The 26008-nt window shown below is 42.1% G+C and overlaps 4 protein-coding genes across 11 annotated transcripts in view; 2 read left to right on the top strand and 2 right to left on the bottom strand.

Moving 5' to 3' along the window:
• The window catches only part of GPA33 (glycoprotein A33), a 51569-nt gene extending 49106 nt beyond the window's left edge, over positions 1-2463 (top strand). For all 6 annotated transcript variants that reach the window (XM_086884150.1, XM_086884151.1, XM_086884149.1 and 3 more), the window contains 3 exons: positions 660-773; positions 1230-1353; positions 1827-2463. In XM_086884150.1, coding sequence (XP_086740276.1) covers positions 660-773; positions 1230-1353; positions 1827-1911 — 323 coding nt within the window. In that variant the 3' untranslated portion in view covers positions 1912-2463. The remainder of the gene's footprint in view (positions 1-659; positions 774-1229; positions 1354-1826) is intronic.
• STYXL2 (serine/threonine/tyrosine interacting like 2) overlaps positions 1-6179 on the bottom strand; it is a 34894-nt gene extending 28715 nt beyond the window's left edge. The window contains exons 1-2 of one of the 3 annotated variants that reach the window (XM_086884090.1): positions 6027-6174; positions 2639-2696 (exon numbers count right to left, since the gene is read on the bottom strand). Coding sequence is in view for 1 of the 3 variants with exons in the window: in XM_086884089.1 (XP_086740215.1) it covers positions 2639-2740 (102 nt within the window). In the remaining 2 variants the exon portion in view is untranslated. Of the gene's footprint in view, positions 1-2638; positions 2811-6026 lie in introns of those variants that run through there. The other 2 variants (XM_023944943.2, XM_086884089.1) reach the window with 2 other exon arrangements.
• Positions 6180-8180: 2001 nt separating this feature from the next.
• MAEL (maelstrom spermatogenic transposon silencer) lies at positions 8181-21886 on the bottom strand. Its single transcript, XM_086883802.1, has 13 exons — positions 21861-21886; positions 20466-20940; positions 19940-20026; positions 17723-17825; positions 15655-15810; positions 15137-15178; positions 14387-14454; positions 13591-13645; positions 13112-13253; positions 12325-12387; positions 11563-11695; positions 11269-11347; positions 8181-10508 (listed from the first exon to the last, which is right to left on the bottom strand). The coding sequence occupies exons 1-13, from the start codon at positions 21884-21886 to the stop codon at positions 10393-10395; spliced, it is 1545 nt and encodes a 514-aa protein (XP_086739928.1). The 3' UTR covers positions 8181-10392.
• The window catches only part of LOC147654432 (uncharacterized), a 749593-nt gene continuing 744299 nt past the window's right edge, over positions 20715-26008 (top strand). Inside the window, exon 1 of the mRNA XM_086884115.1 lies at positions 20715-25745. The gene's annotated coding sequence lies outside the window, so the exon portion shown is untranslated. The remainder of the gene's footprint in view (positions 25746-26008) is intronic.

Here is a 26008-nt window from a genome sequence, read left to right as displayed (position 1 = left end):
CTACACATACCCAAATCATATTACAGCTGGAGATGTAACAACCAGACTGCCTGAGCAGACAGAGCTAAGCTTCAGCCTGTGATTCTGAGCCACGTGAGGCTGGACAGAAAACATCAGCATCACTGCAATTGTGCCACTGCAGTTCTCCCTCATTTATTTACACAGCCTGTGTGGCCTCTCCCAGACTAGAAAATATTTCCCCTCACTGCTAAATAATTCATATCTGGAATCCTAAGAGTTGCAGGATTGAGGAGCTTTCTCTTGTTTAACAAGCTAATTCACCAAGATGGCCATTTCTCAGAGCCAGGTCCTGCTTTGCACATCTGACATTTCTCAAAATCCAGTACCAAAAAAAAGAAAGCTTTCTCTAAGCACAGACACTTCTCTCCCCTCCACCTACAATCTTCTTTCTAAAAGGAATGTTCAAATATCACATGTTCCCTGTAATCAAAACAGCACACTTCTGTTTATCCTCCCACAAATCACTCTAAAAGGTAGGGATGAGCATGGCAGCCCCTAAGCAAGACAGAGCAATCCATCAACTTTAATAACCTCTCATCACTCCAACCACCCTGGGCTGGAACTGGAGGGCTGCTGTTGCCACTTCCTTCCCTGCTTTAATTCTTTTCTTTTTTGGCCTGATTTGTGTTTCACAACAGGGCAACAAATAACCCTGAAGAACGTCTCAGCAGACACCTCTGGCTTTTACATCTGCACTTCAACAAATACCGTGGGGACGGAATTTTGCAACATGACAGTCAGCATCATGCCACGTAAGAGATGGGGCTGCCTCGGGGAAGAGAAGTAAAGGAGAGGAGAGCTTAGCTCAGAGTCAAAACACTAAAGGAGGGGAATGTTATCATCTGGTTTCTGCACACCTTTAAGAGAGACCCTCTCCACTGGTTTACATGCTGGTAGAGCCCTCACCAACTCATTGGGTTAGTTCAAAAATGACAAAAAAAGCTCTGTAGATTCAGACAACGCTGAATTTGCGATGTCTGAAACTAAACTTTATATAGACAAAGAAGAGCAGTTGTTCAGATGCAGGAGCTCCTCCCTGTCAGTAGACCACACTCCTGTACTACCCAGTACAGAACTATTTCCAGTTGCTGTAGTCAAACAAATGTGGTTTCCACTGATTCTGGAGCTGGTGGGGGGTTTGAGATGCAGTGATCGTGCTGAGCCCATTTGCCATCATTCCCCCTGCTAACTCCTCCCTTCCCACGCAGCATCCATGAACATAGCCCTGTATGCTGGCATCATTGGGGGTGTTGTTGCTGCCATTGTGGTGATTGGGATCATTGTCTATTGCTGCTGCTGCCAGAAAGAGAAGAACACTGACTATGAGATGACGTGAGTACCTCTCCCTACAGCAGTGAATGGAACAGATGAAGGGTTCTCCTTTTCCCTCCAGCATCAGCAGATGGAGTGGAAAGCTGGGGAGGAAAGAAATCTGGGAAAGCATGCACTGCTTTCTCCTTTCAGTGTCCACTCTACTGGCTCCCATCTCTCCCCATGGAGTCCCAGACACCTCTGTGTCTCTGGCTAGAACCAAATTATTCAAACCTTGGATGTGAATTAGCACACATGCTATGAGAAAAACCTCTTGCATCACCAGCAAGACTGAATTTCTGGACCTCAGTTGGGAACAGTTCTAGATCAGCTTAAAGCAGTTTAAAAGCATCCTAAGGCAAAATCTCTTCAGTGAGGTTTCTGGTTTGATGTTCTGACATCTGATGTTGTTAACCATCACGTTAACCATGATGATGTTAACCATCTGATTTGATGGTTTTGATTAACATCTCTACTCCTGAACAATGTTTTAGGGTGCAAGAAGACAGAAATGAACCCTCCAGGCAGATGCCACCACCAAGGAATGAGAGCATAAGGGAGGATGTGGAGAATGCATGAATGAAGAAGCCACTGCCATCTCCAGGATTGCTGAGGCACAACATCCCTGCAAGAAAAGAAATCAATCCCTCTTTCTTATTTCAAGAAGTTGAATTATGAAATGAAAGCCAAAGGCTCTGCCTTCAAGTTCTGGGAGAACATTCTTGCTTCCCTGGAAAGAAGTGCTTGATGTACAGTGAGCACTAACACACACTCTCACAGCAGAAAATGCATGTGGAGCACTGCTGCACCCAGTCATCCAAAAATAACCAGTCTTCCAGACTTGCAACTTTCTGAAAAAAGAAACCAGTCAGGTCTATTTGGAGAACAGAGGAACGGAGCTGCTGATGTATCCCCAGATGTACAAAAGGTTTCAAGGTCACCAGCTGCATTTCATCAAGGAAGGGTGGTCTTGTTAACTGAGTCATGCAAATGTCACAGCTTTCACCACTGTCCAACACAGAAACTGTTTTTATGGAGGTTGAAGCAAGATGATTTTTAAAGACATTTTATTAAATGTGTTCTTTGTATATATTATACATGCACATATAAATAAAGATATGGAAAAAATCATTGATGACCAATGAATCTCCTGTTTGGGACAACAATGCATAAGAATGTCACAGGTAAGGTAAGAATTTAGATGGGCAGCTGATAAGAACTAGAAACACTCTACTAGCCTATTTACTGTCAGACTCCTGAATTTCTGAGTTCTAGCTCCCAGAGTTCCTAATTTTCATTACATTACCCTTTCCTTCTGATTGTTGCATGGGCAAGTCAGAAACAATCCATTGCTCCTGCTGCTTCTGAAAAAAATGACAATGTGAGAGCATGTACATGGCAAGTACATCCTTAATTTTTAAAAAAAAGGGGGAGGGAAGGGAGAAGGAAAAATAACTTTTTATTCAAAATTGAAAAAATTTAATCAGAAGCATGTGAGGGGAACTCCTACCACTGGTATCTTCGGAAAAGAATGGACTGTCCATCCCCAAGGACTATCAAAGGGTATTAAAGCTAATTAACAGCTTTTTGGGATTTGTTGCTTTTTTTTTTTTTTTTTTAAGATACATTTGCAATAAAATTTTTATCCTTTCAGAACTCCTTATTGCATCTTCAACTTTGGAAGTTTCAGAAACTTACAGCAGTGCCTCCCACATACCCTTTACCCCCCAAACAGTTAGTGTAATAAAAATCTAAAATTTCACTTCAAAGAAGAACCAGCCATCCTCCTACACATGACCAGCATTTTCTAGATTTTAAACTATGAAAATCACCCTACCAGAACTGTAATTTTGGCTTGCTTTCTGGCTGCCTTTGTTTTACATAATACTTAAAGTACAATTACTCATCTGTAATAATAACAACTGCAAAGACCAGTGATAGGAGTTCTTTAGAAAGAATACACAAATATCTCTGGCAATGGACAACCTGAAATGCAAGACATTCTGAGGACCTTTTCTCATGATGCATGACAAAACATTGCAAAAATGGATGCCTAAAAAAGAACATTGCACGGAGAAGCTGAAGGCAGATAAAAAATGAAGTGCACAGCTCAGAAGCAGAGCTGGTCTGTATTCCAGTCTCATTGTAACAAGCAAGTACAGTGTGAATTATCTAATTACCATTGTAACACATTTCTACTGTGAAACAAAAGCTACTTATTTTATAAATGTTACAGACATTAGTCAGCACAACCTGTTTCCTCCACCAAAACCCTCTGGCTCAAGAGGGCTTCTGTTGAGGGATAACAGTCTGGATTCTCAAAGATCTTAACTGCAAAGTCCAGCAAAAGGACTTGAAAATTATCAATTATTATTCTTCAAGTAACACTTGCACAGTGGTCATTTTAGGCATGAAGGAAAATACAGATTAGCAGTAAGCAAGTGCACAAAGTTGTCTAAAGAAAAATACACAAAAATACAGAGCCACAAAATACAAAGTAGTTTACATGATCCCCCAAACCCATGAAATTAATTCTCTGTACGCAGATTCCATAAGAACCAGCAGAGGAAAAACAAGAGAGTCCAACTTGACAACATTTAAAACACGTAAAGTTCTGCAATGATAAGCTCAGTTCTGCGCTGAGAAATAAACTAAATGATAGCACATGGAGATATATGGCTGAGACAATTCAGTGCTGCTTATCATTTTTTACCTTTTAAAAAATACCTTGGAAGTAGTGCATTTATCAGAATGCTTTATGTGTTTTTTCCTCAACCAATTTGTTCTACTCCATCAGCCAGAAATACACAAACACACATATTCAAGCTCATTCCTTATTCCAGGGTTTTCCTGTGACTGAATTAATTTCCTGACTGTCTTGTATGTCTTTTGAAGCAGGAATAACTATAAGTTACCTGTAGTATAGCCACAACCTTATGCAAAACTAAACCAGCAATAATGATTTTGGAGGGAAGATAAATTAAGCTAGTGAAACTTAACTAATTCCAAAGAGTTAATGTATGTATACCAAACTTCAATAACCACTTCCCTCAAAAGGCAGGAAGGAGGGAGAAAATGTATGACCAGTTAGAAAAAGAAATTCCTACTTTTATCCTTTACAGAGCAAACAGTAAACTACTGTTTAGTTATGTTCAACTTTCTTTATTCACAAATTTATCACAAAAAACAAACAGGCTGGTCAGGCATGATTTAGCATTGGCAGATCCATGCTGACTCTTTCCAGTCCCCCACTTCTCCTTCATGTACCCAAAAACACATTCCAAGAGGACCTGCTCCATGATTTTTCCAAGGGGTGCAGTGGAACTGAGCAGCCCTAGATCACCCTTTTGACAGATGGGTGCAGTATTTGCCTCCCATTGCTGTGGACTTCCAAAGGTGAGAGAACAGCCTCAAAAAGCTGTCAGTCAGCTTCCTCAGCATCCTGGGATGCAGCACATCTGGCTCCAGGGACTGCATGGGTCTGGAACTCTCCCACTGCTGCTGCTCTCCTCCCTGAACCCTTTCTGGGTACAGATTTGCTTTCCAAACAACATCCTGACAGCCCTGGCCCCTATTTATGGATTCTTCCTTTGTAGCTCAGACTTGCTTCTCCCTCCCTTACTCTGCACCAGGACTAGGATGCAGCCACAAGATCCCTGTCAAGACAAGAGAGTCTTCCCAATAAATCTCCCTGTATTCCTGACTTGCTCCTGGTGTTTGGGAGACACTGTCCTTAATGAACTGCCAGCCTTAATGTTCCTTTACCCCACGGAGCTGGCCCCAGGGATTCCAGCCCTCCCCATTTCCCACACACAACATCCAAGATCTGCTCTCACTGCCTTCCCCACTCTTCTCAGGATCTTGGGAAATATTTCCAGTACTACAGACACATAAAATCTGGTGCTGCCACAGCCCACTTCAAGATTCAGTGCAGCGCACAATTCACAACTTGTCAGAAAGATAAGAGTTAATTATCTCACCATCCCTGTTGCTAGAGCAACTGCACTCCTTTTCTGTTTATTTGCATCAACTGTTCCAGGAAAGACACCGAGGCAATGTTCTGGCTGATGAAGTTCACAGTGCAATGATCAAACCTCCAAGATTAATTCTGGATGTGTTGGAGCTATTACTAAATTTATTACAGCCCAACATAAGGGAATTTGTAACTTCTACTGCACTTCACCTGTTCACTAGGCATTGAAGGGAATTATTTAAAAATAGCAGTTAGAGAAGTTTATGGGAGCCTCTAAGACAGAACCACAGAAAAGTGAGGGAACAGAGATAATACCGGGTTAGATTAATAGAAGTGTTTGCCAACTTCTTCATTTTACTAAATCATTGCAATAAAATTTATTGGCCGCCACTCTAGGGTGACAGTGAGTGATCAGAATTCTGCAGAAATCATCAAGAGGGCAGAAACTAGATAACAAACTTGTTTTTCTCCTTCTCCACCACAGTACATTTAGTCTGCCAAAAGGAATGATGTTGTTAAAACCTTTGCAGTCAGCTGCAGCTACTTCCATCTTTCAACCAGAAAACAAACCCAGTTTCACACATATATACTTGAGTCACTTCACTTTTGGGTAAAGTTTGAAATCTTTGCTAGCAAAAAGGTTTAGCACTTCTAAATTCAACTAACAGGTCCAAAAGCACAGCCCCTCTATGATAATTACGCAGGTTTTTAAAAAACTTACCAGAAAAATACAACTGTTTTACAAGAAGATTGAGACAGGGTTTCCTAGAACAGTGGTTTTCATTCACCCAAAACAAGTACTTATTCAGAAGAACCTGACCTTCAGCACACCACCACTTGACTGTGACAGCTCAAGACCCAGAATCACTGAAATGGCAGCAAGTTTCCTAGTGAGGAACGACTCAGCATGGAACTCCCTCTAGCAGCTGGCACAGGACACAGCCCATGGAATGAGTCTCTGCTGCTGTTTGATCCAGGATCACAGCACTGCCTCCTCCAGCCTGACACCCGACAGATCCTCCACACAGAAAATCCCCACCAAATTCCTGCCTTGTTTCTATCTTCTAGGCTTTGGATGAGAGACACATTGCTAAGGATGCAATAAAGATTAGACACAGCAAACACTCTCTGGTAATGTAACAGTTATAATGCAGATCCCAGAACTGGCACAGGCATCAAGAGTCAAGGGATAGAGTGGCTTCCCTTCCCACACTCGCTGTCCAGCTGCTTTTCTCACACTTGGGAGGTGAGGAGGGAGAGCTCTCTCCATGTGAGAGGGCAGCTGGAATGCGGAGCTCCACCTGGGAACAGACAATGAGCCAGTCAAAGCCCTTGGGTTGGACACAGAGGACAGGCCAACATGGGCGACATTCCAGGGGATGTCTGCTGCAGGTAGCCCTGCCAGAGGGAAGCTGTCAACACCTTCAGACTCCTGTGAGGAGCCAGACACTCCTGACACAAGTGACCGAGGAGCCGAGGTGGTCCCTGCTGGGTCTCATCCTTACAAACGTATCTGGTCAGGGACGTGAAGGGCAGAGGGAAAATTTAGCTTCAATAACCAGGAGATAGTGGAGTCTAGGATCCAAAGAGGGAGGAGAACAGCAAAAAGCAGCATCACAGTCCCGTGCTGTGCTGCCTCTCCCTCAGGAGCAGTCCTTGGCCTTGTTCAGAGGTCTGCTTAGAAGACTCCTGTGGCACACAGTGCTGGAAGTCGAGGCAAGCCTGGTAATTTTTCAAGTATCACCTCCTCCAAGACAAACAGGAAAACAAGCAGAGGTTGAGCAAAGAGCTTCTGACAGAACTCACCCTGAAAAGGAAACTCACAGGAGACAGCAGCAGGGACAAGTGACTGGGGAGAAACACAGAGGTGCTGTGTGTGTGCAGGTATGGGGAAAGGAAAGCCAAAGCACACCCAGAGCTGCATCTGGTGAAACACATGGAAGGCAAAAAGAAGGATTGCTGTGGGTGCATCCAAGTGGGAATGGGCAGCTGGGCATGAAGGACAAGGCTAAGGCCACCTTCACCTTGGGCTTTAATGGTAAGATCAGCCTTCCAAAGCAAAATGCTAATTGAAGACAGCAAAACCAAGTTTTGCATATGTGTATCTGAGAGAACACTGAACTTCTGCCACATCCCTGGTTCCTGCAGTTTAGTGGAAGAAGTTAACTGTTACTTATGCCAGCAATGCATAAGTAACAGTTAAATTAAAAGCAGCAGCAGTTGCTGCTTAGTCTGTGTTAAGATACTTTATTTTTTCAGTATGTTACATACTCTAAATAAGATGTAAAAGAATATGATTACAGATCAATGTACTTATGTAGACTAGATCAGCAAAGCTGTCACTACAGTCAGTGTTTTCATGACCCTCAGACAACTGTTCCAGACAAAACCTTCGGAGTAGCAATGCACAATTCAACCACTTGTCTCCTACTATTGTAACAAGAGCAAAAACACCTAATAACTTTGCAATGTGTGTGTTAAACCAGGATGACTTTCACCCATTCCTGTCAGGGGAGTGAGTCAGCTGCTCTAAGAGGAGGGCAGAAAGTCAGGTCTGATAGAATCTAGCAGATGTCTCCTCGACAAATACAGCTCTTTAGCCAGTTCAACAGATGTGCTACCGAACACCCACATGCACTGTTGGCACCATTACATTTTATCCTGTGGAAGGTAAATCTTTAGAGCTCCCAGGCTGCACCACTCAAACTCTGTTCTAGAGCCATTCTGCCCTCTCTTGGTTTTGTGTCTCCTTGAGAATTTTGTCCTGATTTTGGCAGTTTGCACCTTGCCAGTACTGCTCCTTGCACTTAGGAAGTGGCCTAAGGTTGCAATCCTTCATCTTTACTTTCCTTTACTTAAAGGAGAGAAGCATTACTTTATTGTGCTTGTTTTTCAGAATTTATTTTTCCAGAAAACAACCAGAGTCACAAATTGCAGAACAGCCAGGGAAGCAGAGCTCCAAAATAAAAGAATTTTCTGTCATCCTTCAACATCTGCTAGGGTTCCTCTCTCAATAAATGCAGAATAACAATACGAAATAAGCATTAGTAAAAAGCACAGATCTTAGGATTTTTACTATTAAAAAACCCCTCCAGAGTTGTTGGTTATTACAGTTCAGACAGTTACTGCCCCAGTTAACAGCCCACTGCCTACAGCATGTAATTAGATCTTCTACATCTTATGTGCTATTTTAATTTACAGGTGATAAGGTACAGATATGCCATGGAACCCTAATGGCATTTTCCCACTACTGCTCACATTCTTTATCTCAGCCTTCATATGTAATGCAATTAAGCTTAGTAAAAAATGTTCTTAGGTTTGTGTACTTAACACTGAATAAGTATTTTAACAATTTTTAATTAATTCTCTCCTACAGAAGAACTGAAACAAACTTCTATTGCAACAGTGAACTCTGAAAATACTTCAAAAACAATAGTTCTATATATTATGAAATATCAATGCAGCAATGGCTGTCATTTAAGGGATTTGGACAACTCTATACAAATACAGAAAAGCCTTTAGCACTACTTGATAGACACTCTCAGTCTGGTACAACATTCCCAGATGTTTCATTGGTAAATTTCAGCCCTGGAACTTTACTGTCTTTTATTTGGTGAAAATCAGCAGGTAGGACAGCAGCCTCCAAGGAAGGAAGTACTGAGTCAGTTGAGGAAATTCAATGATAAAGGTAAACAGTTAGGAAAGAACAGAAATGATTCAGTGATCCTAAAACACTGGAAGAAAGGGTTGAACTGGCCTTACAGCAACTGCAACAGGTTTCAAACTAAACCAGCATTTGGCCTTTTCTGACACACTGATCAACATGCACAATAAACCTCTTATTTTGGCTGCATTTTGGGCTTTGCTTGCATTGGTTTTGTTGGGTTTTTTCTTTATTCAAGGGGATGAACCACCTCATCTTGAGTTTCACTACCTACAAGGAATGAAATCTTCACACAGTTAGTTGCTATGGAAATAGTATTTCAAAACTGGACATCTGTTGGTACAAAATCTGGGAACAACTTAACAAAATAAGCTCTTATTTCTCAGAATCACTTGCTTAGGAGACACATGGACTAAGCACAAGGCTCAGACAGACAACTTTTTGGGGATTAGTCCAAGCATTACCTCCACAAAAAGCAACATCTAACTTTCCTAGAAAATGTCAGTGTCCCACTTTTTTATGTGCCCCCAAATAATGATGGCTGATATCTACCCAGCCTGACTAAACTCTTGTGAAATATATCAGTTTGAATTTGATACTCTTTCAAAAAAAAAAACCAACAAAAAAACCCAAACAGAAACAAAAACCATCCCCATAACACCTACGCGTCTCTTCAGCCTCTAAGTTTGAGGGACATGCATTCCTTAAAAAGAAAACTGATGCAAATAAAAAAACCCAAACCTATGCTGTACTTGTTCCTGATGTATATAATACAGCCTGTGCCTCTAAGAACATTAACAGAAAGATAAGTTTTCCACAGTATCTCTTTCAAGACATTTTATACAAAATCTGCTTTTTTTGCCTTGAAAGACCACTCAAATTTTCCATGGCTAAAACTGATATATTACAGCAAACTTTTTGGACTACTGACTTTTAATTAATTCCCCTATGGCAGCCCTTCACACCTTCAATGCTTTCCCCCCTGCATCAGTTTTTGAAGCAAGACTGTTACTGAAATTCCATCTTCCACATGCAGTAGACAGGAGGGTTTTTAAAAAAAGAAATAAAGCAAAAAGTTCAAATTGTTTCAAGTCAAACTGGTCCCTAAAGAATTCTTCTAACTCAATTACATTGATTAATCCATCTTGAATTTGCACTCTATTCATTAAGAAATACAACTAGTACAGCATGCAGTTTTAAAGATGTGACTGTCAGGTCCCTTCAAAATAAGTCTTCCTGTAGATAACTAACAAGATTTTTTTTTTATCTTCTTTAAATCCACTCAATAGTTTTACCATTCTAACAAGAACTTCAACTGTCAAGATTTGCACAGAAGACGAAAAGCTGCAGTCTGGAGAAACTACAATTTATCTTAGGGAAACAAAATTATAATTTACAGCTGTCCTGGATGTGTAGGAGATTTTCAGTTACTGAAAGACTTGGACAGATCAGGTGCAGTTCTCAGCAATCGAATAACTCCTCTTCCTTGTACAACATTTGCTTCACAAGGGGAGGTCTTCACACCACATGGAGAGTCACCTATTAAATTAAACACAGTTTGCACATCAAATCAGCCTTTAAAGCTTGCATAAATTAATGGAATTGTCCTTCATGTGCTGTGGAGCTGAACCTTTTCGACACCTCTGATACAAAAAGTCAGGCAGATCATGTCCTCCATAAACACCAAGACTGTAAGATCAAAATTTCCAAGTGGATCAGAGTTTAGTTCTGCATGAATCTTATACACAAGGAATCAAGCTGCAAACTCAGAATTCTTACAGTTATTTATTTTGCAAATAAATTGATTCTGCTCCTCTGAAGATTAGCTACAAAGCACCCAGATGAACTGAGCTCAAAGGCCTTTGAGCAAAAAAATCCTTTTTGCAAAAAGAGAAGTGTTTTAACTGAGTTGTGACAAGAACACTTGCAACAAGGACCAGCTCAATCTGTACATATGATGACTTAACATATTTTCAACATGGCCCCGGCTTCAAAACACCTTGGCATGGGAATGGCTTCATGTAACAGAAAGGCATAAATCAGAGAGCAACATTTCTATGAAAAACTCAATTTTAAAAGACATTTTTGACTTTAAGATTGTCCATTAAGAAAAAGCCAGCTCTTAATGCTTGAGTCTTCAGAAATTCAGTGAAATCCACACACGAGAATAAGCACAGCTCACACAGAACTGTGCGCTACTTACAAGCAACATCTAAACCCAGAAGTTTCAAAAAGCAACAACTGGATTAAGTTTAACATTTTTTTAAGCAGAAAGAGATCTTTAAAGTTTCAAACTCACAATTTGAGGGGACAAACTCTTGATCCTGTCTTGGAGGACCCAAAGTTTTGTCACATCCAGAACTCTCACTTTTGGTTTTCTGTATGAAAAAAATAAATATTCAAAATGAGGTACATGTATCTGCTAACATGAAATAGACATCACGATCCATCAAACCGAAGAATCATGGTCAAAACCCTTCAAGTTCATCCGTCTGCCCAACATATGTCACAAAAGACAGCATCCAAAGACAAAACAGCTCACCTGAAATTGACAACTGGACATAAATCAGGGTATCAACTGAAAGAATCTGACCTGGATATGTCTAGCATTCAGCTTCACAATCCTGGTATTTGTGCTTTGATCACAATCAGAGCCTTGCAGAGGGAGGTGAGCCGCTGTTAGTGGGACTCCATACGCACTAGCAAAGGATTTACTGATGCAGTAACTTGACCAAGGAAAAAAAGGAAAACAAGAAAAGTTTGGCTTAGAGGGCTGGAATGCTGATGTGTGGAAGCACAGCATTTTATGTTCTTCAACTGGCAAACAAAAGCAGCCAAAGCCTGATAGGCACAGAGCAAACAGATACCAGAGGGCAGAAGGACCTTAAGGCAGCATCCCTGCATCCTTCCAAGACCACCAGTCTGTTGTACAACTACACATGAAATAAAAACAAACTGCTCCCCCACATAATCAAACGCAGCACTTGGAAGTGTGAAAAGCAATTTCTTTTTTGGGGCATAGCAGTCCATGATGAGTTTTTGCCAACGAAAAGACTACTTATTATTGTCTCTCTAAGTGCTACTACTGCTGTCAACAGAGTCAAAAATGGCATTTCCTTGTTTCCCAACTATTTACTTTTCCTTTTCTCCCCACCAAAAAGATAGCAGAACCTTATGTATCTACACTGTATGTCAGGGTGTATAGAAGTTTCCAAAGCAGAGCTATGCCAGAGCCTACTGAGAATACCTCTGAAGTCAAACAGTGAATTCTAATGTGATTAACACTTTTCTCACCATTGCAATGCTAGCAATATGAAAGCCATCACACTGGAGACAACTCCTCAGCAACACTCACCCCATTTTCTTACAGGATGCCAGCGCACAGCAGATGATATCCTTCTCCTCATGCCACTTGCACCTACATGAAATGAAGTTCAGGCTTATTTCAGAAGCACCTACATTTGTTAATCAACAAGAGCAGTTGGTCTGTCCAGATGAACAGGAACAAATATTAAAAATGTTATCTTTTTGTTGCAGTGACCATGCAGTACCATTTAAATTTCACAGGGTTCAATAGCTTTGCCCTTAGTAGTTGATGCAGAGTTTAAAGGTTGGCTTATCAGGCAATCTGCTTCGTGCTGAGGTAGGGGGCAGGGTGAAAAGAGAACCCTAAGAGACAAATGGAATTTAAACCATTTGAACCATTTCAAGCTTCCCATTAATGTGAAATAGTACCTCATAGCATAAACATCCTCACTTTCCTCTCCAAACGTGTCTTAAAGTACATTTTTCCATTCTCCTTAAGGTCTCCCTCTAGGGTGAAGACATTCATGGAAACAGAAAACTGCCTGACTATAAAAAGACAAAGTGACAACGATGAACCCAATGGATCTTAAAATCCATATTCCAAGCAGACTTCCAAGAATAACTTACATGGTTTTTCTAAAATCTACTGAAATTTACAATCGAATTATTGGTTCTTTTCTTAAATTAGTAGCAGAGGAAGCACTACAGTCTATTTCTAAATAAACTGCATCATCACTCAATAAGCTCCTGCAACACTGCAAGCAAGTATCACTTTTTGTACCAACACAGAAGAATCTGAAAACAGGCACACTTACACAGAGAACCACCCAACACACCTGGTATTACAGGAGAAATCCCAGAGGCAGACATCCAGTTTTCTATACACCCAGATCTTGGATGGCTCCTTTTGGTATTTCTTCTGGTACAGTTTCACTATCAAGTCTTCCACAGTAAAAAGCTCCCAGTGGCTCTCAATACCTATAGTTCAGTGAAAATCCAGGCCAGGAGAACAGGAGTCACTGATTATCCTGCTCAGCTCATTTCTCAGTCAGTCCCTATTCAAAGCCCAGCCTCTTATCATAGCATCAAAACTCAAAGATGTTCCACCAGTGGTTTTAATAAAACCTGGATTCCTAGAAAGTGGCAGGAGAAAGAAAGAGGAAGGAGCATGCAAACCAGTTCTAGCTATCAGCACCAGCTTTTAGGAAAACTTTGAGACATGCTTTTGAGACAAATACAGCTGTCCATGACTACACAGCCCTTATTTCTGGGGATAGGAGGGAAAAAGGATGGACAAGAATGCTCCATTTCCTACCTGTTATGCTGACCATTCGACCAAGACACCAGTTAATTCGGAATTTGTCATTAGACTGAAGGAAAAAAGATTTCTGTCATCTCAAAGGAATACAGTATAAAATTCTGACACTTCCGTGACTTCTGTCTAGGTCTGAAAAAGTCACCTCCAAACCCAAATTGTTTGTGGCACTGAATGCAATCTCCCTGACAACTATCTTGAAGAGGGACCAAATTTCATGCATATTTCTTCAGAGCCCTGTATTTATGGATGGAGCCAAAGATCCTGTCCCTCTCTACTTTTTAAGGATTAAGATTAGGCTTGAATTGAATTGAAACATAATATACCTGTTATGAAACTTAAACACCTCTGAATCCTAACATTATGTTCTGCTCCCAGGAAAATGAAACTTGAGCAAAAATTTAAGACACGTGTTATTCTCCTGGGGAAAAGAGTCATGAAAACGTAAAAATATCCTTTCAAAAAAGCAGGATTTATGACTATTATTGAGCACATCCAATTTAAATCAAATCTTAGGAGCCCTTAACTAAAGTCATAACAATGTCAGAGAACAATAGACCCTGTTCATCAGTAGATTAGAGCCAGAAGTGCAGGCTGAAAATAAGAAGGCAGGAAATTAGGTCTCTGCTTTATAAAAAGGTTGGCTTCTAGAGGCCATTTCTTCCTGCACAGAACTGGGACACTTTGGAAAAAATGTCTTTCCCCACTTATATGCACACTGATTAGGTTTTAGAGTGAAGTCATCCAACAGAGTGAAAGCAGAAGCTGAGATTTGGAGCTTTGACCTTGACCATACCCTGCAGAAGAAGCGAGGCTGAGCACCTGTGGCTGGCTGGGCAAACTCAAGAAGTTCCCGTAGGACAACTGCATAACAAGAACGAGGAAGGTGAAATCCAGATATGGGGATCTTATGGGTTTCATCACCTAATGGAGGGGAAGTGGGACAGGATAAAAAAACAAATCAACAAAACCCACAAAGTTGTGAGAAGTTCAGTTTCCTTAAGAGATACAGTTCCCTCCTCCTTTTTATCTTTCTGTATACATATGTGTATGCACACAAACACACACACTCTTCCTCTCCACAGACAGGGTCTGTGTTAAGCTACCAAAACCTTGTTTCTGTCATCAGCTCTGGCTGTGAGCAAACACTCACACTCCTGCCCCTTTTAAAAAGCCATTATCCAAGTATCACATGTAGGAAAACAGGCCAAGTTTGTTCCCTCTGTACACAAGGAGAGGAAATGTCCTAAAAGAAACAAACTGGAGTCTATAAACATTACTGAGAGTCACAGAGGAAACAGGCAAGCCAAGCCAGACACAACAATGGTCTAAGTATTTTAATTTTGTTAATATATGCCAAGCTGCAAAACGTAACCTTTAAATATAAAGCGGTATCTTTGAGTTACCCTGTTGTTAATTAGCACTTCAAGCCAAAGATACACACACAGACTATCAAGACTTACATAACATATGGATAGGGGTCAGATAGGCTGAGTCTAAAACTGCACACCTTTGCACACCATTCCTTATCTCCATTAATACTCACCAGCAGCCTGGCAGTGGTAGCGAAAACCACGTGGTGGTACTTCTGCAAAAGAAGAGGAGAAAGCACAATCATCCAACACCAACAGATCCTTAACTCTCAATTACACACCACAGCTCCATATGCAGAAAGGAACAGCATCTTCCCTTGTAGCCTTGTAAAAGTGCCACAACTGCCTTTGGGAAAGTTATTTTCAGTTATATGCATTTTTAAAATGTGCATTGTAGAGGGTGTTTAGGTCCAATTGACAGAAACATTCATTCACATGAAATATAAAGCACAAACATGTGCAGGTCCTCCTGGATTTAGCCTACTCTCTTTAGAGTTACATGAAGTTCTGACACTAATCCTCTTCAGAAACAAGCTCAGCACTGCTCTGGTATTTTAAGGAATTATCCAAAATGACTATTTATAATGAAAGAAATAAACTTGTCTTAATACCAGAAGTCTAACCTGGGCAGCAGTGACTCCAGAAAGCCTCCCTCTCACCCATGTACCTCTCTGACTTTCTTGGAACTCACCTGGATCTATGAAGTGGTGGAAATCAGCCACGATGCCATCTTGTAGGGAATATCTGACACACCCAATCTCACAAGGAAGGAAGCGCTGCTCGCAGTGGGGTGGCAGCTTCCCATAGCTGTAAATGTCCAGGAAGTAGAAGATATCTGCAAGCATATCTGAAAGAAAAAGAACAAAGCCATCTTCAGACAAATCACCAGAGGTTACAGAAGCCATGCTGGTCTCACCTCATCCAGACAAAGCTTTGGTGAACTTTCTCCTGTCACTGGGTGAAGAAGGGTAACAATCAAGCAAAACACACAGCTCTTCCTCTGTATCCAAGATGACAAGATAACACCACTTACACAGAATTCAGGCACACTGGTACTGCTGATACACCTTCTAGAGATCCCACTATGTGTGGAGATGGGCAAAAAACCCAACAAATACAGGCAACTAAAAAAAAAAAAGCCAGCCTCCAAACCTAGGAGATGTTAAGAGGCCTACAATCCAACAGGAACAATTGTTCTCTTTAAGGATAGATCTCGTTGCCCTTTCAGAAAATAAGGTTAGGGAAAAACCAAATCAGTAGCTGCAAAACAGCCTCACAAGCTAAATCTGGCAGCTTACACCACTTAAATGAGTTGGTAGTAATCTTACAGGGCAAGAAGATGAGAAGTCTGCTAATTAAAAGGATTGCTTCATCTCCACTAAATGAGCTCCCAAAGCAGCAAGAATACCCAACACAAATGTTAAGGAATAGATTTATCATTTACTAATTAAAAAGTATCCAGCTATGATAAATATCTTTTGATACACCTTAATCCTTTCTCTTCACAACTGTCATAATGCCCTCAGTGAAATTTAACATAGCTGTCCAATCCTTACTCTAACCTCATCAAAAAAAATCCTACTTGCTCTACTAGATATGTGTAACTGTCTTTACACATAAGTAATTTTGCATGCCAGACTTTAGGACATTTAACACCGGTTGCCCTTAGCCCAAATGGCCATGTTCCCTCATGTGAGTCTTAAACTATTTGAGCTGAGGGGTCTTAGGAAAGACACCTCTCCTACTGTATGAAAAAATGGATATAACTCCAGGGAACCATACAAAACTTTAACTGAGAAATATTAAAAGCAGGATCATGAAACATATCTCAATTATCCTTTATCATTATGCCTCTCATTGAGCTGAAAGATCAGTTGTGTCAACTCAAGCCAGCATGATCAGCCCAATCAAATCTGCATCACAATGACAGCAGAGCATGACCCCTGGCACAGAGGACACTAATAAGCATTTCACTTTTTCTGGAACTACTGTTTCTTGCTCCCCCATAACCATGACAACATGAAAACAGTTCAGGAGTCTGAGCTAAAAAGCTGGACCTGAGACTTAACCGCACAGCAGATACAGCTTATATGAACTGGCTTCTTGACTTACTTCATAAGCACTACCTTCTATCATTTTTCAGAATAACATAATATTCGTTGGGTAGAAGATTATAAATGTATTCACTACCCAACTCTAATTAGAACTACCATTTGAAGACAGGTAGAGGTTAGAAAGGTTTCGTTTTCAAGAGTTCTTTCAATAAGGAAGTCAGGATGTTATAAAAGCACTGACAGAGTGCATATTCCCTCCTATTCTCCCACACTGAGGCCAACACCCTTGTTTTATTTAATACCTCTATCATACAAATTTCTAACTTTGATATCTAACAATTCTTAACCTTTTGAAATCAGTACAAGTATTCCTTTACCCTGAACTTGGATTAGGCCTTGTCAAATCATAAATGTACAACTTGAAAAAATACTATTTCCTTAAAACCTTGAAATAACAGTTATGAAATTGTTGGTGGCTATATTCCCATTGAGCTAAAAAATGGGATAGAATTCTTAGAGGCTGGAGGAGGAGCGGTATTTTCCCTGATGTCCCTCTAGCTTTCACAACAGCAGCCCAGTAGTGTAAAACATCTGACACAGATGGCTTTTAGCAAAATATAATCAGTCTTTTACAGGTATCACTAAGAATGTCCTCAAAGGGAAAGCTCTCATTTACCAGGATCAACTGCATTAAAATCACCATACCCTGATCATTCTTCCAAGACAGAGCACAGGCAGCTGGCGATGGAGTAACACTGGGCATCTTTGTGGTCATAGCAAAAGGAACTGGATCAGGCACCTTACAAGTCTGGAAAAGTCGAGATAGTTAAAAAAAACAATAACAGTCTTCTCGCCCCAAAAAAAGCCCTTCAGCTCCTTATATCAGAGGAAGATGCAATATCCACGAATAGCTGTGGTTAGGTGGAAAAGTTTCATATAAAAAAAGTGCCTGTCAACTTGCAGGCCATGAAGGCAAGATTTCTCTTTAGCACCTTTGTCAACCCATTACAGCTTTAAAGAACTACACCTAAATTTACAAAATGCAATAGAAAAAAAAGTATTTTCTTAGGTTCAACCACTTGTCACAGGCAAGGAACTCTTCAAACTGGAATTTAAAACTTTACTCCATAAGTTTTATGAAAAAAAGCACCTGGCACATTTGTTAGTTGCCTTTGACTAGGAAACAGGTTCATTAAAAGCTGATACAACCTAAGGAAGTCACTGGATTGCTCTGAAAATCTGTTCATGAACAATAAGCTTCTAATAGGATGGGAAAAGAAACCTGGCAGCCTTATAGAACCTGATCATTCAAACCCAGATTGGGAGTAACATCCACATCCAGGTGAACTGAATGCAGGCAACCATCTTAGCCAAAGTTAATTGGTTATCAGTTTGAAGTATTTAAAACAAAATAAGGAATTATTCCCACCTGAGTAAGCTTTGGCCAAAAAAACCCATTCCAAAAGAGGAACATGACCTTTCACTACACAAAGTGACCGTGGTTGTCTGTGTACAGGGCTGGGATTAATAAAATGAGAGCACATAATCTCATATATCCATATTTGCCTATTTCCACTGACACAGTAAGGATGGTGATCTTTATTCTGGTAAAGCAACTATTCCTCTCCCTGACTTCAATCTTCTAAAATGCTACAACTTGTGGAAGGAAACACAGAAGTCTCCATTTGTCTCCATTACCTGTCATTTCACTTAGCTCTCTCTGACATATAAAAATGGAGTTTCATTAATTACACATGCTCAGCCTGCTAAATGACACAATGATGACCACATTTTAAACAGCTTTTTCCCAGACAGGCAGGCCCCCCAAAAAGGGAAACATTGCCTAACACCTCCTTTCTAGTCTAGACTGACTAATTTAACTAACCCATTTTTACTAGTTACTCCAAGCTATGACCATCCTGTCATTCCCTCTACCACCACGTAAGTGAATTAAAGTCCTGGAATTCATCTTCACCGTTAATTCACAGTTTACAGTCATTATCTAGTAAGAGAGCATTAAAAAGTAAATGCAGTATTCTCCATTTACTCCATCAGTAAATGTGACTTTCTTTCCTTATGTGTGTCTTTCCTTAGACACACAACTTTTTACATACCAACAAAGATTTCAATAATGTAAGTTCACACCTTACACAATTCAAACTCTTGAGTAACTCTGCTTCAGTGAAGTGCTGGGACAGGAAAAGAGACAGAAACAAACAAACGGGACAAACACCTTTTCAAGGCAGTACATAGCAGAAATTATCTGTTTAGCAGCATTTCCAACCACAACCATACACATTTAACCTCTTAATTCTATACTGTTCTTCAATAGTAACAGTGTTACTACTCTCTCCCATATCCAACCAACCCAAAAATAACGACAGGGTGTAATTATTCATCTTGGGTATAGGCCACAACATTATACTGACATTTCATTCACCACACAGCTCCTCCAGAACACTAATCAGCTGTCTCTAAGATGTGCTTTCAGGTCATCAGTCAAGAACTGCCTAAACCAATAACACCCACAAAACAAAAGCAACATGAACCTATGACAAGAAATAACACAAATTTACAGCATAAATTAAAAAAAAAAAAAAAAAAAAGGTCAGGCATAGCAAAATACTGTTAAACATAAAGCTAGGGTGTTAGAGAGCTACATTTCACTTGATAGAAGAGCCCAAACAAGTAAGCTGTGATGGTTTAAAGAGTCATCAAGTATTTTTACCTTCAATTCAAACCAGAACAATTATGCACATAACACACATAATGGTAAGTACTGCTAGTGCAGCTGTAACCTGCAGAGGCTGGAGGATGTGGAGAGCAGGTGGAACTTCCTCACCATCCTGTGGAACTGACCACAAAGAGCCAAACACCGTTTACTCCTCCTTACTGAGGGCATCCCATTCTCTCAGCATTTACCTCCTTTACTGTCTTCTGAGAGCATTTCTTGCTATTCAGCTTATGAGCCTTCTCTGCAAACATTGTCTTCTCTTCTTCTGTCAGGGACTTGAAAGAAAATTAGCTGTTATAAAAAGGTTTCTACCACTTCCTTTTAGTAGTCCCGCAAACCAACAAACTCCACGTGTAAGAAATCACTCCTGCACTTCCAAAGGACATTATCGATGGCTGCCAAGAATGACTTAAACACTCACAAGTGCTTTTTTCCTAAGAAAACCGTAAGCCTTGATTACAAACATGCAGTAAGGCGAAGGGTTTTTTTGCCCTCGGAGCGAGGGCAAACCACAGGCAGGAGACCTCCTGGAACTCCTCCTGCCAGCCAAGGATGGCAACACCCACCCTCGGCACAGGAACCAGAGCTGCCCCCGCGCTGAGGGGAGGCCAGCACAGCCAGCTGAGGCCACACAGGGCAGCCATTCGAGATGGCGCCGAGCCGCCCGCCAGCCCACCCTCCAGGAGAGGCCCCGCCGACCTTCGCTTCCCCTACCTGGGAGCAGCAGGGGACGGCGTCCGCCACCTGCTCCAGGGGCAGCCCGCACCGCTCCAGCTCGGGCAGCTGGTCGTGCTCGAAGGACGAAAAGGCGCTGCGGGAGCGGCGAGAGCGTCGGGAGCGGGCGGGCCGAGCCATGGCCTCGGCGAAGGGCGCTGCCACCACGCGGCAGCGGCGCGGCCCCTCATGAGGGGCGGGCGGGGCGGCGCCCGCGCGGTCCGGCGGCAAGGGCGGGGCGGCCACGACGGGGCGGCCACGACAGCGCCTCCATGGCAGCGCCTCCAGGACGGGGCCTTCGTGGCGGAGCCGCCACGACAGCGCCTTCAGGACGGGGCCTTCGTGGCAGCGCCACCCTGACAGCGCCTTCGTGGCAGCGCCGCCATGACAGCGCCGCCATGACAGCGCCTTCCCGCCCCGGCGCGGGTGGCACCGTCGGTTTCGGCTGCGCTCCCGTGTTTGGGCTTTGCGTGCTCTTTATCGGCCATAAAGGCGACTTGTCAGGGGGACAGATAGCGGCCAACAAGCTCCAAGGATTACAGAACTATAGAATAAGGGTTAAGGGGTTGGAATGGACCTGAAAGATCCTGAAAGATAATGTAGTTCTGCCTTCCAGCAGAGTAGGTTGCTCAGAGATCCGTCCAGACTGGCCTTGAATGCTTTATGTGGATGGGCAACTTCCCTGGGCAGCCTGTTCTGTGCCTCACCGTCCTCACAGGAGGGAATTTCTTTCTAATAACCAACCTAGGTCTTTCATAAAATAAAACGAGATACTGTATGTCAGTAGAGCCGGGTAAGTGGTTAGCACCTCTTAGTCAAGGACATTCTGTGGCAAACAAGCTCTATGGATGAAGTAAATAAAGGTGTTGATGGATATACTGCCGACTTGGCAAAAGGCTTAAGGCACATGCATCCTGTAGAACCCTAAAATCATCAGGGTTGGAAGAGACCTTTAAGATTATCTAGTCCAACCATCAACCCTATCAGTGTAACCTCTAAATCACAAAACCACGTAATCCAGCGTCAGATCAAGATGACTGTGTCTGGATATAGGTGAACTACCTTCATTATAGTACTAAAAATCACGTCTACAGGTCAAAAAGATGCCTGTCTAGGTGAAGATCCTTCCCCTGAGCATGCATAGGAGTCAAGTGAGACTACGTAATTGTTCGGTAATTATTACCAGTTATACTTGGGTGTTTACTAACACAACATTTTTGTGTGTAAGTAATGGCATGGAAAGCCCACTGGGCTGTGCTTGATTTGTAAAATAAAACCAAGCACCCAGGCTTGTGCCACTCCAAAGTAAGGAAATAATGTCTTTCCCAAGTGTGTAATTATTGGCTTGTTGCGCACCACGTAGGTGGGTCTGAATTTTGTGGACAGAAACCTCACAGCAGGTCCTGATGAGAGTGTGGCATGGCTGGTTTTCTTAAATTATTGTTTTTTTAATGTTCTTTTGGTGCTGAAGGATAAGAAATACACCATGGGAGCAGAAGCTTGCACCAGGTTCAGGAAGGAGAAGGGGGAAAAAGCAGAGACCAACTTCAGGTCAGAACCCTGGGTTTAGTTTCGAGATACATGGCAGGAAAGTGGAGGAGTTGAGTGGGCAGGTGTGCACTTGGAAGGGCAAACATGTTTGTTAAAAACTATTTGGGAGCTCATGTTAAACAAAACTGAGCTGTCTGCTGTTCAGACTTTCTTTTTGTGGTTTTGGGTTGCTTTTTGTGGTTGTTGGGGTTTTTTCCTTCCATCTATCTCATTGACATAACTGACACTTCTTCAGTGAAAGTGCATAGGGAGCCACAGTTCAGATGAAGTAGAAGCTGGAAATAATACAATTTGCATCATTTTGATAAGTGGCACAGAGTTACTTCCTGCCTTAAGCTTTCTATTGATCTCTCTCAAAAATCAAATGATCTTCACTGGCCATAGTAAAAATAAATAAATAAATAAATAAAGAGAAGCTAGCAGGGCAATAATCACAGCAGGTCAATAACCACAATTTGCTTTAAAACAAAGTTTAATCAGTTTGCAGAGATCTGGTTGCCTGGAACAGAGAACCTGCATTTAGCACGAGACAGGGTTACTGAAGTGGCAGTATTGGCATAGGCCCTGATTAAGTTTTGGCCAGGCCATGTGATGTCCCCCACATTCCTCACTGGTCCCACGTTTTTTGGGGAATCTCCTTCATCATCATTCTCATGCAGCCATCTTCAGTGGAGTTATCCAGACAGTCTCCATGAAAATAAATAGTGCAGCACTGACTTGGAAGATTCTTTGCAATTCTCCATCCCAGAATCCTCTTGAATTTATTGTAACCTTGGGCATGAGGATAAAAACAGCGATGAAACATATCCATGCATTTCCAAATCACTGGAAAAATCTGCCTCTTTTCCTCAATCTAGCCACTTTTTTTCATCTTTGGGTAAGTCTACTCAGCTCCAAAGAAGTCTCTGTAGGTGTTGTTCAGGCTTAAATCTTTGACTTAGCTGATTATGTTTGTCAATGCTGGAACTGCTGTCAGGTAAGGTCAGACCAGGTTGCTCTTGCATCTCCCTGGTGGCTGGTTCCTGTGAGGGTTAAAACATGCTGGCTCATTCTGGGGGCAGTTCTGTCTTGCTCAAATCTTGTGAAACAGTTTGGTTTGTGTTCCACTTCAGAAATTTGCTGTTTAGCATACAGGAAGAGTCAATCACATTGTTAAAAATGTAGAAAATCGTGATGTAACCTCAGTGAGAACAGGTAAGCATTTTTAAAGTCACTGTTACTACTGTGGAAAATAATTTATATTCCAGTCTAGTTCCAGATACATTAATGCTGAGTCTCTGAGGAAAGACTGCAAGAAATGACTTGTATCTTGTAAATACAAACATCTGCACAGAGCCTAGTTCTTTCAGGCAGAAAGGCAAGTGTTTACTGTTACATTACTGTAAGGGTTGTTGCTAGGAGTGCATCTGTGCACTTGCATTTTATTTTTCTTCATATTCTTTTCTCTCGTGTGCAGCTTTGGGACCCACCCTTCAGCAGCCCTTCCTTTTAAAGAAATTCAGATAATGTGTGCATCAACTGTTTGAAAAACACAAGGCTCCAGTGATAGCTCTCCAAGGGCTAGAGGTGTGGTTGAAAAATAAAATTCATAAGCAGTAGAGAGAGAGAAGATTTTCCTGTGTGGGATGGGGGTCAGATTATAAAAACAAGGAACAGATCATCTTCAGAGCATCATACCATCAGTATTCTTCCCCAGGGCCCTGAGGAGAGCCCAGTGCCTCTGAAGGAACTCATGTTTTAAATCTTCATTTATCTGCTGTTTAACTTAGCAGGAAAAGGACTTTTCTGGACCATTTGCACTGATTTGAAAATAGCATTTGTACCACTGGAGCCCTTCCAGCAGATAACAAGTGTTGTGCCAGTATTTATATATTACTTGGTTTTTGTTTGTTTGTTTTTTTTTCTTTTAAGCACTTAATTTAGTTAATTGATACGCCAACACTTTAAGTCCTCTGTACCTGGCTTTGGAAATGCAGCTCCAGAATTTACAAGATCAGTATAAATGGTCCAGAGAACTCCTCTGCCAGCCAGTGCTTTTCCACCAATGCATGGAGTTTGCCAGTATCTCAAAATAGGGTCTATGTACCCTGGGACTATACAGACAGAAAAACTATCTGAAACTTTTCTGCCAGTAATGTATTTTCATTCATTCAGGATTCAAGGCCATAAGCTTTCCTTGCAGTTTTGTTGGTTTTTTTGTCAGAAAGAATGAGCAAAGTTATTCTAAAAAGCACAGCAATCTACATCTGTTGTTCCCCACTTACCTGCTGGTCTGGGGCTACAGCACTCCCCCACAAAGGGAAATATTTGGTGTTTACGTTGGAGGAATCAGGCCAGATCCATCAGCCCAGGAGAGGCGAGGCTGATGCAGCTCCACACTCCCAGCTCCAGCTGAAGGGAGGTCAAGTATGTATTCCCAGCCTAACCCAGCTCCTCCTGTGGTTTTCCCATTAGAGACAAGCCATCCCCTCCCTGGCTCTCAGGGCACGCCACCTTCCCACAAAGAAGTCCAGCTGGACTTTGTAACTAACGCTGTCACACTCGCTCCCTCCTGGCACTGCTGGCATGAGGGCTTCTGGCTGCAGGTCTGCTCTAGGGGACAGTAATGCTGGTCACTGTCTCGGGGCTCTCCAGCTGCTGGCATGGAGCCACACCAGTGCCTGCAGTCCAGGCCCAGCTCCTGGCCCCAGCAACACGTGGGGGCCCTTTCTACCTGCAGTCCCACTCCAGGTGCTGGCATTTAGGTCGGCTTACTCCTCCCTGTCCAGTCACTGTCACCCAGGCACATGGACTCTCCCACCCATGGCATGACTAGAGGCTGGCACCAGACCCCCATACACATGAGTATGCCCAAAACAGAGAATTGTTCACTCAGAAAAAGGGTTATAAAGGAATTTAATAGGAGGAAAGGAATGCAGTATGCATGATGGATAAGCACATCACCCAGCATAGTCTTCACATGAAGCTGGCTCTTTCTTTCCCCTTACCTATCTATCTTACTTGTTCCTTCCCAAATCACCAAGATCTCTCCCTTTCTTTGCCTTTGATTCTTTCCCTAAGCATCCCACAAGGGATGCAACCCTGAAATGGTCTTCCCTTGCATCACCTAATGAGTCCCAAATCTGTAGGATGCAATTTCCCTCAGTCCTAAAGTTGCTGTAGTGTTGGCTTATCTTGATAGGCTCCAGTCTGCACCCTAGGGCCGAGGCTTTCCTGGGACAGCCCTGGGAAGAGCCTGGAATGGTTTTCCTTTGTTCTGAGCTCCTATCTTAGGGTTCTCATCTGCCATTGTGTCCCTGTGTTTGTTTGGACTTGTGAAAATGGGCCATTGATGAGCTTTTGTGATGGGTGTGGGAGGAGCCAGGGCAGGGTGTTAGTTGGGTACCAACCACTGAAGTGCCATTGTCACTCTGCACTCCTTTATGTGCTTTGGTGACAAGCTTTCCTCACATAATCTCACGGCTGGTTTCTTTCTCAGCCCGGTTATGGGGATTTTAAAACCTACAGATTTTCTGGAGAGTGATACAAAGTGGAAACCAGTAATTATTATTGTTTCACACATCTCAGGGATGAGGGCCTGCAGGCTTCCCTCTCCCAGGTGAATGATTTAACCAGTCAGCTACAGCTGCCAGCTTCTCTTTTGACCTTTTGACTTGGTGAATCTTGGGTTTCTTTTTGAACAGTGCCACGATTGTGAGAGGAGTGCAGGGTGCCTTACACCTAACCTATGTGATTAAGAATGTAATTTCATTCAAGTCAGGAGGCCTTTTTATAAAAGCTCACACTGCCTTGTTTGCATGCCTGTGTTTGCAGGGTTTTGCTGAGTGTTGCACCTATTGTGAATGTCCTGGACCAGGCCTCATGGGTGGTATCAGCACCTTTCTTAAGGTTTCTCAGGCAACTCAAATGAGAGCTGATAATGCTTCTCTCTTCTCTGGTAGTGTTTGTGTTGGGGGTTGCAGTGCAGCAGGTCATGTTGTTATGGGATGCAC

This window comes from Cyanistes caeruleus, chromosome 3 (assembly GCF_971803275.1).
Source record: "Cyanistes caeruleus chromosome 3, bCyaCae1.hap1.1, whole genome shotgun sequence".
NCBI lineage: Eukaryota > Metazoa > Chordata > Aves > Passeriformes > Paridae > Cyanistes > Cyanistes caeruleus.
Note: the sequence above shows the minus strand (reverse complement) of the source record. Positions and strands in the feature narration are given on the sequence as shown.